The 12,938-nt window shown below is 33.2% G+C and overlaps 1 protein-coding gene across 1 annotated transcript; it reads left to right on the forward strand.

Moving 5' to 3' along the window:
* The first annotated feature begins 4,603 nt into the window (after positions 1–4,603).
* LOC111781591 lies at positions 4,604–6,410 on the forward strand. The gene is made up of 5 exons (XM_023662276.1): positions 4,604–4,695; positions 4,822–5,017; positions 5,561–5,904; positions 6,212–6,278; positions 6,402–6,410. Exons 1-5 carry the CDS (start codon positions 4,604–4,606, stop codon positions 6,408–6,410), a joined length of 708 nt encoding a protein of 235 aa, XP_023518044.1.
* Positions 6,411–12,938: the final 6,528 nt, after the last annotated feature.

The raw sequence follows: 12,938 nt of genomic DNA on the forward strand, positions 1-12,938 counted from the left end.
GCTCGTTAAAACTATATTAAAAAAAAAAACTTAATTAATAAAAAATAAATGTCAATTAGATCATTTATGGTTAATTAATAATTTAGTGAATAAGTTGTTTCCAAAATAAAACTTGCATCAATAAGTTTATAATATTTACATTATTATAGGAGTTAAATTTCTTCCTATTATGATGCATTATTATAGAGTAATGTTTTGTTATAAGATGCATAATTATAGTGTGAGTTAATTTTAATAATAAACTATTATTATTACTATTATTACTATTATTGTTATTATGTTCATTAGTGTGAGTTCTTGTTGATGTGTCATTATCAAATGATTATTTATTCAATTGTTTATAGTTTTTAGATTGAAAATAACCAAAGAAATTATTGTAAATATATTGGAAGGAAAATAAAATAAGTTAAATTTTGGATTTTAATCTTCATTTATTAATAGAAAATTAAAATATATATAAAAACACGAGCTATAAAATTCATTAAAAACTTGTCGAAACATGTCTTACAATTTTGACCGTATAATTTAACGGTAGATTTAAAAATTTAGAAGAGTCAATCACATTAAATAATTTTCTATTCACTCAGTCGATTGAATTTTATAACACGTCATGCTGAGGATTCGGTCTCAAGAAGTATGTGAGTTAGGACATGTACTCATGTTTGCATGTGAAGTAATCGTCACTCTTAGAAGCATTTTATGAGATCTTGCATCGGTTTGAGATGGGAACGAAACATTTCTTATAAGGATGTGGAAACTTTTTTATAATAGAAGTGTTTTAAAACCGTGAGGCTAGCGACGATACGTAACGGGCTAAAGCGGACAATATCTGCTAGCGGTGAGTTTGAGCTGTTACAAAATGATATCAGAATCAGACACCCAATGGTATGCCAGGACACTGGCTCCGAACGGGATAGGTTGTGAGATCCCACATCGGATGGAGAGGGGAACGAAACATTTCTTATAAGAGTATGGAAACTTCTCCAAATGATGAGATCTCACATCAATTGAAAAGGAGAACCGTGAGACCGAAGCTGATTATTCAAATTCATAGCCCCACGTCTTCTAATATAAAATATCATTTAACTTTAAATAAATCAAATGAGCATAACTTTACTTTATCAAATAAAATATTGGCACCTTGATTTCCAAATTTGACTTATGATTATTTTATCTTATCAATCTAAATGTTATCAAAACTAGCCTATATTATAATAATCTACTTAAAATAAATAATTTTCGGTTAGTCCTTCGATGTTTAATAGGTCCCTATACGATAAAAGCGTCTAATCAATTTCTGATTTTTCAATTTTCTATAGGGATATTCATATGATTCGATAATCTAACGAATCTAGATTACTTAACCTAGTTATAAAGGTTAGGTTAGGTTGGGTTAGATTTTTTCGGGTTGGATTGAATTTTTGGAAAAACCGAAAAAAAAAATTCTGTTTGGTTGGCTGGTTGACATTTTTTTTTTTTTTCGAGACCCAAAAATAGGATTACAACGTGACCCAACCCTACCTTACATTAAAAAGATTATGAGTTTTAACGTTTGTACGGATGCCAGTGATGCCTTGTGATTTGTAAAGGTTTGATAACCGAATATGATCTGAATTGTTAGACATAAAATAAAAAGCCCATGGATATACTAAATATTTTAGAACTTTTGAAATCTATTAGACAACGACATTCCACTGCATCCCCTACGACATAGCCAGATTACTAAGAGTGAAGACCATCTTCGCATACCAACACGAGTCATTCTAGGATGATTTGTCTTCACTCATGCATTCTCGGATAATTTTCAGGAGGTCACCTAGCATAGAATTACTCCCCGTAAAACATACTAAATTCAATATTTTTTTTTTAACTAATTAAGAGTATTAAGCTCATTATCTCTAATATTTATGGTCATATTAGACCGTAAATATTCATATCATAATCAAAACCGATACTCTATTTGGCACTCGAACTGTTCGAGGAATATTTTTGTTTTCGATTTTACTCGAATCGTGTGTCGAATAAAGGAAAAAGGTTGAAGGGTAGGGTTGAGTGTTGATTGTTATATGTCAAAGCAAGGGTTGTTTTCTTCCTCATGGAGTTGGCCCCCATATGCTATCCAAGATTGACCACACCATTTTGTATGGGTTGGAAATCTTGTGTGTTTGGAAGCCTCAAGCAATTGCCCTTGTCCACTTCACAATTCTTAAATATCAACTTTTCTTAATGGTGGGACATATATCCCCTAAAGATAAGGTCATTCCAAAGATGTTTCGTTCAAAGATCAAATAGGTGTCGGATTCAGTTCATGTTACACGAATGTTGAGATTAAATAGGTGTCGGATTCGGTTCACTTATCGTTTTTTTTTATTTTATAATTTCTTCTTTTTTAAAAACAACATTTTTTAGATTCGTTTGCCATGAGATTCTTAGAATCAAGGCTGATTTAGGGTGTTTTGATAGAAAATTACATGAAATATGTCGGTTTGAGTAGGAATGGAGCTGTATTAACTAGTAAGACACTCTCCAAACCTAAGAAAATGAAGAACGGGAACGAGACGAAATATCACTCGCTTAGCGAGGTTTAATAGCTACTCAGCTCAAGTACGATCTCGCTAGCAGATATTGTCCTCTTTGGGCTTTCCCTTTCGGGCTTCCCCTCAAAGATTTAAAACGCATATGCTAGGGGAAAGTTTCCACACTCTTATAAAGGGTGGTTTGTTCTCCTCCCCAACCAATGGGGGACATCACAATCCACCCCCCTTTCGGGGCCCAGCGTCCTCGTTTGCACTCTTTCCTTCCTCCAATCAATGTGGGACCACCCCCAAATCCACCCTCCTTTCGGGCCAACGTTCTTACTGGCACACCGCCTCGTGTCTGATAGTGTTACTATAACACATGCGGAAGCAATTTTGGTTTTGGCATTTTTTTATGCTTCCATTTGATACAATTATTGTAATAAGCCTAAGGTATATGAGCTTTAATAAATGAATAAAAAATTGTTATTGAATAAAGTGAAGTGAACTTTATTGAAAATAGAATATATCTTTGTTTACAAACTATGAGTTTTAGGACATAAAACCCAACAGTGTCTACCCCCTCTTCGGGGAAGGGCATATATTGTTCTCTTTGAGCTTTCCCTCAAGGCTTTAAAATGTGTCTGCTAGGGGAAGGTTTCCACACCCTTATAAATGGTGGTTTGTTCTCCTCCCCAACCAATGTGGGACATCACACGTGCTCTACCTTGGGCCATCAACATCATACACTCTCCTGAGCTATACCTCGAAGAGTGATCTCTTGTGACGGAAAGGCTGGGAACTAGCCAGGAGTTATGTTTAGAAAAAAATAGAGTGTCTTTCTCCTTTACAATTCTAGAATAAAAGTCAAGACGAGATAAACGGTTTATGCCGGAAAGGTACGAAGTTGGACTTCTGAGACTCATCAAAACTCGAGACATGCCTAAAGTTGCTATGATGTTATGCATGCCTAAAATTGACCTTTTGAAACTAAGACCTTTTGTATGCATGTTAATCTGAGACGTAAATTGTCTGATATAGATGAGCTACGAGGTGACCGAGTCTTTACCATGAGAAGGATAGTAGTTTATGGCATTTGAGAGTGAAGACTATTCTCACAGACCAACACTAGTCCTTTTAGCATGTTTTATTCTCCTTCGAATACTTCCCAAGAAAATTTTCCTAGGAGGTCACCCAACATAAAATTGTTTCAAGTAAACTACGCTTAACGTTCCTATGATTGAGCTATCGAAAAGGAAGGAGCACATTATTGGAATTGACAGTGACTTTAATTCTTTTAAGTCTTTCTTAGTCATACTATCCTCATGATCGCTCTCATTCGACTGTGATCTCGGTTTATTCATGTATCCCTCATTTACTCGAGTACCACGTAAAGTATTGTTTTAATCAAACTACGCTTAACGTTTGTCACGTAAAGTATTGTTTTAATCACCCAATATAGAATTGTTTCAAGTAAACTACGCTTAACGTTCTTATGATTTAGCTACCAAAAAGAAAGGTGCACATTGTTGGAATAGACAGGGATTTTAATTCTTTTAAGTATTTCTTAATCATCCTATCCTCATAATCGCTGTTATTGTGATCTCTGTTTATTTATGTATCTCTCCTTTACTTAGTGTCAGGTAAAGTATTGTTTTAATCAAATCCTCACGGTATACAATTTTTACAATAAAACTCAAATTTTTTATTTTTGAAAATTGAAATGCCAGCTCAACATCATCTAGAAATTAAAATAATAATAATAATAATAATATTGAGTTAAATAAATATTATAATCACTTTATAATATGAAAGTTTGAGAGTAAAATTATAATGACTATTATAGTTGCATTTGTTTTTGTAATTTATCCTAAAAAGTATGGTGTTTCCCAATTCTTCGTATAATTAATTAATTTTTTTCTAACACATAATAAATAAAAAATAATAATAATCAATTATTTCTTTTTTTTTTTTCAAACTTTTCAAAAGAAAAAAAATATATATAAAATGAACCAGACAAATGAAAGAGAGTAAAAATTTGAAATAATTGAGAATCACCCGCCACAAAGTCGTTACTGATAGAATCAATGGCAGAGTTCCCTTGCTCTCTAGAACGCACAGTCGCTTCTGCTCTGCTCCTCCTCTCCACTTCGCCGCCTCCTCCGCCGTCTCCGCCTGTGTAAGATTTCGGATCTTATTCCATTTTCTGTTTTCTCTGTTAATTTGCTCTGTTCTGTTCTATTTGATCGTCCGTTTCTTTCACTTTTATCATTCTCTGTTTCTGTGTTTTGTTGACTCTCTGTAGATCGGTTTGTCAAGACGAGTGGTTGTCTGAGGAGGACACTATCGGAGAAAGTTTCTTGAGAGAGATAACGGTGCTTTATGACTATTCGAAGTCTTGCTCTTCGGTACTCACTAGATCAGATGAATCGTCCGAAACTCGAGCTGAGGAGCCGTTGTTGTTATCTACTCCGGCTTATCGCGACGATCTCAAGCTTCATGTAATTTTCTTTACTTCTCATCTGTTTTAGCTGATTTCTGCGTCTTTGAGTTTGTTCTTCTTGTATATTGTTTGATGTGGTACCTTAGGCTCTGTTTTCGTTTGCTCATTTTCTGTTGTGTGTTATCCTGTGTTTTGGTTGAAGTAAAAGAAATATTGATTTGGATTGGCGTTTATGATTTTTTTTTTTTATTATTTATTTGAATTAGTTTCTGGATGAGCTCAATACGATCGGGAAATCTTCTGCTGGTATCTGAATTTAGTTCGTGTTCGATAGTGCTTGGCTTATCGTACGCTTTATTATCGATGCTTGGCTATCCAATCATTGTTGTTGTTTCTTCTTCGATATCAACGTCAATTTGATCCGAATGTTAGAATTTCACTTCCTCCAGACTACTTACCTATCTGTCAAATGAATTTCAACCGGTTTAATTTCAATTAGATGCATTCCAAGTCTTAATACTTCGATCGAAGAAGCGTTTAATTGCTAATTAATTTGATAATTTTGAATATGAAACTCTGAAGTCTAACAACTTCCCCACAGGTCGTGAGAAAGAGTCGTTCGAAGCTAATACGGATATCCGAGAACCGGAATCTCACTTCGACAGACGACGTTACCCTGTCTTCAGGCTCCGTGTCCTCGGAGTCGTCTTGTTTGTCAAGCAGCTCAAGCGTGGTCACAAGCGCTCCAATCCATCGCCTGGTTACCAGAGCAGAGAAGAAGTTAGAAATGATTCGTCACGTATGGAGGAAAAGGCACGTCGCAACGGCTCATATGCGCCGGCGGGCCGAAGCCATTTTGAGTTACCTCTCTGGTGGCTGTTCCTCTGAGGTGAAGATACGCCAAGTGCTTGGCGACAGCCCTGACACAAGCAAGGCTCTCAGAATGTAATTCATTCTTCTCTCTCTCACATCTCACCACGTTGGCTGTAAAGTCTATGATCCCACCGTATGCTTTTAACCAGAGCTTCCAATTCACACATTCACTGTACACGGTCGGATCATCTATGCCCTCGGATTACTTTCACCTTTGATGATAATTTATAACATCACTGTTGGGAATGAACTCTATTCTTTCTTATGTGAGTTCAAATATTAGGCAACACGTAGATCCAAAATTTCAAGCTTATGGATTGATTAGGATCAATTTTATATTCATGAAATTGTTTGTTCTCTGATTCCCCTTCCTTGGCAGCCTGTTGAAACTGGAAGAGATCAAGAGATCCGGAACGGGTGGGCGCCAAGATCCCTATATTTACACGGTACTAGACACTCTCAACTCCCAGCTTCCTCTCTACTTGATGTCTTCAAAGCAAGCAAGTCCAACAAAACACATTAATTTTTACAGCTTTACTTGGGAAAATTGAACATGTCTTTTTTTGCAGATTGCTTGACAAACTCCGAGTAGATTCGTTCATTTATAGCCTGGTCCTAACTCTGCCGCAGACAGTCTCTGGGAAGTTCTGATCGAGCCAGATTTGTAAGCAAATTAAATATCATAGAGTCGTATACCAGAATTGATTAAAGCTTGATAGGAAACATAGAGCTTTGAAGTATGCATCATTGTTTCTCCATTTTGAAATCTCCTCAATATATTTTGTCCTTTAGGGGGAGAATCAACTGAATTCAGCTCTGTGACACTATAATCTTGAACAATAATAAGAATGGGAATATGCCTCTTGACCCACTTGTGATTATGGGTTATTTTCTTATTGATCGATTTTAAGATTTTAGAATATGTTCTTAAACATGTGTACAATTTAATCTTGTGACTAGTATTTACTTGCAAGCCTTTTGCTAAGAACTTTCACCATATATTTATATTATATAATCCTTTAATATCTATGATTATCAGATGAACAAATTCTCAGTTTTATATAGAAACAAATCATCCATGATATCAAAGAGGACACAATTTCTATAGAAACCCAAGCATGTTTTTCATCAATAAGAAATATGTGTTGGTACCAAGATCATCTAGGCTGGAACAACTACAACATAGTCCAAGACAAGGCCACATAAATGGCCAAAGTCATGGAAGTTTGATGTGATAATAAGCACCGTAAAATGTAACCCTTGTGCTAATTGTGCCTGCTTGGAACTTCAAACTTGCAGTTTTGGATCTTCCAAGCCCTCTAGAAATGAAGGGAACTTCGTTGTTTGATGGGCAGCGAAAGCTTGGCCATCCATGGATCCATGGCAGCCATTTCTGGCATCGTCTCCAATGGTGAAGGTGAGATTGAAAAAACTTTTTAAGAACTGAAGAAGGTTATTTTTTTAAAACTATAATGTTGACTTGAGAGAAATTATTTCTTAAATAATTTTTTAATGGTGATGGATCTCACGTTATTTTTTTTATAAAAAAAAATATATATTTCATAAAAAAATTATTTTATATTGATGATCCTACATTATTTTTAAAGGGATGCACACAACCAAATTAATGGGAATAGTAAAACAAAACGTTCTATTGGTATCCTATGGCACTGCAAGGTTTTACTCTAATCCATGATGGGCCTGGCCCAAAACTAACATAGTCTTAATCTTGGCCCAGAATAAGACGCAATTTGGGCTACGCTTTGGGCTATTTTCTTCCGAGCTTAGGCCCATGAAGGACGCAAACTCAGAAATACGTGGCTTCATTGCACCTCCATAAGGTAATTATCATTATTTTTTAAGGAAAAAAAAATCATTTTTACTCTCTTGTAAGCCTTAATTGTAGTTTTTAAATTATTTATTGAATCTCGAGCTTGAAGCTATAGTAAATTTAATACTCATCTTAAAAAAAAAATTAAAAACTAATTAATCAATTTTGAAAAATCTAAACAATAAAACACATAGAATTTAGCTACAAAAGCCCTTTTAAAAAGATATAATAAATTTCTCCATATATTCAATAAAATAAAAGGTTTCATTTTGAAATTGATTAAAAAAATCTAAACTTGCCCTTTTTAATTCTATTTTCTATTTGACAACTTTACAAATTTTTGTTTTTAAAAAAACTTTTTCATAGTGTTTAGAGAGAGAAAGAAACAGGAGGCTAGAGAGAGAAAGAAATAGGTGAGACAATCCATGATACAAGGTTCATGATACATGTCTTCTAAAGTGAGGGCTGAATCCCAATAACTTTTAATTTTTTAATTTTTTAATTTTTTGTATTTAAAAAAATGGTATATTTTTGCTTAGAATTATGAGTTCTAAAGTGGGGTTCATCCCCACACCCATCACCCCTCCACATGACATTGGTAGAAAGGTGGGAGATGAAATTGGGCACTCTTTGTCCTTTGAGGCAAGGAGAAAAAAAAGCCCTTTTTTCATCAACTTTGTTCCCTAACAAACCCATTGGCACTTTGTCTATCCATTTCCCTTTTATGTTTTAGCCTTGTTTCTTTATGTTTTAGCCGAGTCATTTTTTGAATTCTTAATCTAATAATTGTATGAGCCAACTGTCTGGATAATTTAGAAATAAATATCTAATATTTTAAGAACAAAGATATCTAGATAGTTTAGGAAAATGATTTAGATATCTTAATAATAAATTGTCATATATTTTATGAATAAATTGTCTCTACTAACATTTTCATCTCATAAAATCTCAAGAAAGTCTAAGCAGACTCAAATAGTAAAGTGCAGTAATATTATATAGAATGTCTTATAATCTCTTATCGACCAGGAAATAGTTATGTTCAACATGAATATGTTTATTTTTTAAAGTAGGTTAGATGAGATAAGAATATCATTTTTACAAATTTAAGTTAAGTTTCTATCGTTTGAGCATAGTGCTCGTTTTAAAACTTTCCGTTTAGCTTCTTACAAGTTCAAGTTCGGTTTCTATGATTTAGACATAATACTAATCACACAAATTAATTAATTAGGGGCAAGACATTGGGAATGTTTTATAATCCAGACATGATAATCACACAAATTTGTTTAGAACTTAGAGCCATGATAATCTCTCACAACATTAAAAAAATGTGCATTTATAATTTCAATAAATTAACAATTCATTTTCATTCTCGTTCAAGTCTATTCCAATTTTTTATGGAATAATTTTATTTGAGAAGCTCGTCAATATTTAATTTAATTTTTATGTATCTAGTTCAATTTAAAAATAAAAATTGTGCAATTTATCTCGAGATAAAAAAAATATTAAAGAAAAAAAAAGCTAGAAAATAATTAAAAATTGAGAATAAACATGTTGGTATGTTATTGAATATAATAAGAATAATTTAAATATTTTTGTTTAAAAAAAAAGGACATGAAATTATAAAAGAATGGGAAATTAAGAGAAATGATTGGATATGATGAGGGTGCACCAACCAGGTCCTAAGCCCTTGATTCCTGCCCCAATGTCCCTTCCCCTTTTTTCTTATTCAACTTTTTGACTAACCAAAAAGAACTTAATAAATTATTATTATTATTATTATTTTAAAAGGTTACCTTTTCTTTATTAATATATTTAATTTTACATCAATCATGATGAACTTAAAACTATTTTATACTTCTCATAATTTATATTCTTTTTAGAAAAATAAAACATTCTTTAATTCTTTCTCCTTTCTGCCTATTTTCATTTTAAAATTTGTGATTATTTAGGGTTTTGTTAAATTATTAATCTGTGTATTAATCAAATTATTTTTAAAAAATTTATAATAATTATTAATATGTGAGTAGAAATATTATATTATAAAATATTAAAATGAAGAGGAAATTTAGTTACATTGTCGAATACGTTTGTGGGAATATTTCGTTTTCATCTCCAACCGATGTGAGTTCTCCTAATTCACTCTCCTTAAGGGCTAGCGTTCTCGCTGACACACTACTTGAACATATTGTAATAATCCAAGTTCACCGCTAACAGATATTGTCCACTTTGGCCCGTTACGTATCATCGTCAACCTCACGATTTAAAAACGTATATGTTAAGGAGAGGTTTTCATACCTTTACAAGGAATGTTTCGTTCCTCTCAGATCTCACGTATATATTTCAAAAATTTTAAATTTGTATGCTTCAAAAAAAAAAATTCAATCTAGTATGACAAATAAACCAAGATCATTACTTATTCTAGATCAGGATCGTCTAACTCGATCCTAACGATACACTGAGAAACTAACCACTCAACTCATACGCTCGTGGTCAAATCAAAAAAAAATATTGATCATACGTAATGCCTAAATCCCGTTATGAGCAACACAACAAAGTAAAAGTTGAGTCCATACAATGACTCGGGTGGCTAACTACCGGATCACATAATGAGTATTTACCACAATAAAAGTCATTGTCATCATAACTATTATATCATTCATCAAATAGGTCCCATCATAGTTTTCAATCATGGTTTGCCATACATCATAATCATACAATGCACAAAGCACGCCATGTGCATACATATCTAACAAATTTGAAAAATAAAACGTTTGTCCCATAGGAAAGTCTCATTTCTCGAAGAATTTTTAGCAAGCACAACAATTCACCTTCAACCTACTCAACCTTAATCCAACCCTACGTCCACTGATTTGGAAACTTTGAAAATCAGCAAAGAGAGACGCAATAAAAAAATTTACTACGAGAAAACACTGAGAGATAGAGAGATTTAAGTCCTCGAAGTTCTCGTTCCTGAACCTGATTGAACAAGGCGTCGACCTCCATGAGAGTGGTGAGGAAGCCTAATTGGGTCATAGGAAGAGGAAGAAAAATTCACCGACAACCTACTGTTCGTTTAAAAGAGAGAAGGATTGAAGACAGACTAGAGGAGTGTCAACGACAACAACTGTAGGTGACGGGAAGCAAAACCCACCAATCGAAACGCCTAAACTATTCTAATTTGTAAATTTAATTGAAGTTATTGACATAAAGCGTGTGTTTTCAACCAATAGATCAGAGGTTCGATTTTTATAACCGAAAACTCTTTTTTGATGGAAAAACATGTTTCGGGTACTCTACTACCTATTATGTTCGTGAGATGAGTTTATATTTCAACCCGAATGCCCATCATTCGGTCCCACATCCCCATTTGATTTGATACATATATATTTTTTATATAAAAAAACTTTATGATATGAATAATTAATGTGACTTCCCTCCAATAATTTAATGAAAGGAGTTCTTGTTTGCCTTTCTTTGGTTGTGCTTCCTTGGAGTTGTTATTCATTTTATTTTGTTACATTTCAATTATATATTGCAACCCTACATCTAACTCTACCTCGAATTTGACTCATTGACTGAGGTTGAGGTCAAGGTTTAGAACGATGGGAGGAGCAAACCTAGTCTTGAACCAAGGTAGTAAAGATGCACGTTGAAAAAGTGTAATGGGAGAAAAGAAGCAACAAAAAACCTTCATCGAGGTCAAGGTCGAGACAGAGAATCTTTCCGTCATTGAAGAAACAAACCTGTAGAGGTGTCATCGAATGGAAGAAGCAACAGAGAACCCTGGCTGAGGCCAAAGCTGGAATGAAGCAAACAGTTCTTCATAGAGAACTGAATTGGAGCTGGATAGGAACAACGACTCTCCGTATTAGTATGATATTGCTCGGGTTGAGTATAAACTTTAATGAATTTGCTTTTGGTTCTCCTAAAATGTCTCGTGCGAATAGAGATAGTATCGTTTACTTATATATTCATGATGTTCCTCTTAATTAGAACCGTTTTTGAACTTTTAATTTATAACTAATAAATATGGTATTAAAAATTTAGGAATTAAATAGAAAAAAAAAATTTAATTTGGGATTTGTAATTTGATATTTAATTTACAACATAAAATATTGAAGACATAATGATTAGTACAATTAAATGACAAAGTTTCCTTTCTAATCGAAAGTGAAACTTTAGCAAATCTAAAATAACACAAATATTCTGTCACTGACTTTGACCAACCAATCAAATCTTCCCTCACCCCTGACTGTGCTGTTTTCTTACATCACAGCTCTGGCATTCTATCTTCCCTATTTTATTATATTTTTCTTTCTAATCAAAATAAATACACATGCATATATTATAAATTAAAAGGTATTATATTTTTGAGAAGTTTGACCATGGTTGGGAGAATAGTCTTTCAGCAATTCAAGGTATTTATGTAATAATAATTAATAAATAAATAAAAAATCATATATTCTCTTTTTTGGGTTTTAATTGATAGTGTTTTTTTAGAAAAATAATTGCTAAAAATAACACTAATTCCTATTAGTATTTTATTTTATGTGTATAAGGGGAAAGAAAACTATATGGTAGGGTTGTTCATGTGACTCGAGAACTCGACTAACCTAGACTATACAACTCAAACCATAAAAGTTGGATCTGGTTAGTCTTTCTTTGGAAGGGAGGGGGTTCGGTCGAATTTTTGGAAAATTGAAGATTTGGGTCGTTATGCGAGTTGACGTTTTTTAGTCAGGTCAACCCATCGAACTCGAAAGTAGAGTTACAACCCAACCTTATTTTTAATATTATTATGAAAATTAAGAATATTTGACTTATAAAATCGATGATAGTAATGTATTGTGACTTGTGAATGTTTGGTATTTGAGTTTTATGAGATTTTGGTTATTAATATAATATGTATGGTTGATAAATAATATTTTTTTAAAAAAAAAATACAGCCCGACAACTCAACCCTCTGTTTTTGGATTGTGTTGGGTTGGGTTATGAACTCTATTATGGTTGTTCGGGTCACCAACTCAACCAACCTAAAATTTTAAGTTAATCCAAAGATTTTCTCCGACACAACCTAATCTAAACCGTGTACACCTTTACTATATAGCCGTTTTGGCAATAATGGAATTTTTGGTAACTCTTACATGATTTGGAAAATAAGAAAAGGAAAAGAGAAAAAGTGACAAAAACAAGAAAAGAGAAAGAAACGAAAGGACCCATCTTTAAAGATTTGTTTGAAAATGGATTCAAAAGCAAATTTGATGTTTTCTAAATA

This window comes from Cucurbita pepo, chromosome LG19 (assembly GCF_002806865.2).
Source record: "Cucurbita pepo subsp. pepo cultivar mu-cu-16 chromosome LG19, ASM280686v2, whole genome shotgun sequence".
Taxonomy (NCBI): Eukaryota; Viridiplantae; Streptophyta; class Magnoliopsida; order Cucurbitales; family Cucurbitaceae; genus Cucurbita; species Cucurbita pepo.

Bases quoted from the DNA above. Each gene is read 5' to 3' on its own strand.
- LOC111781591 (XM_023662276.1), top strand. From the start codon at position 4,604: ATGGCAGAGTTCCCTTGCTCTCTAGAACGCACAGTCGCTTCTGCTCTG. The intron at 5,018-5,560 runs GTAATTTTCTTT...ACTTCCCCACAG, and splicing joins GCGACGATCTCAAGCTTCAT to GTCGTGAGAAAGAGTCGTTC. The intron at 5,905-6,211 runs GTAATTCATTCT...CTTCCTTGGCAG, and splicing joins ACAAGCAAGGCTCTCAGAAT to CCTGTTGAAACTGGAAGAGA.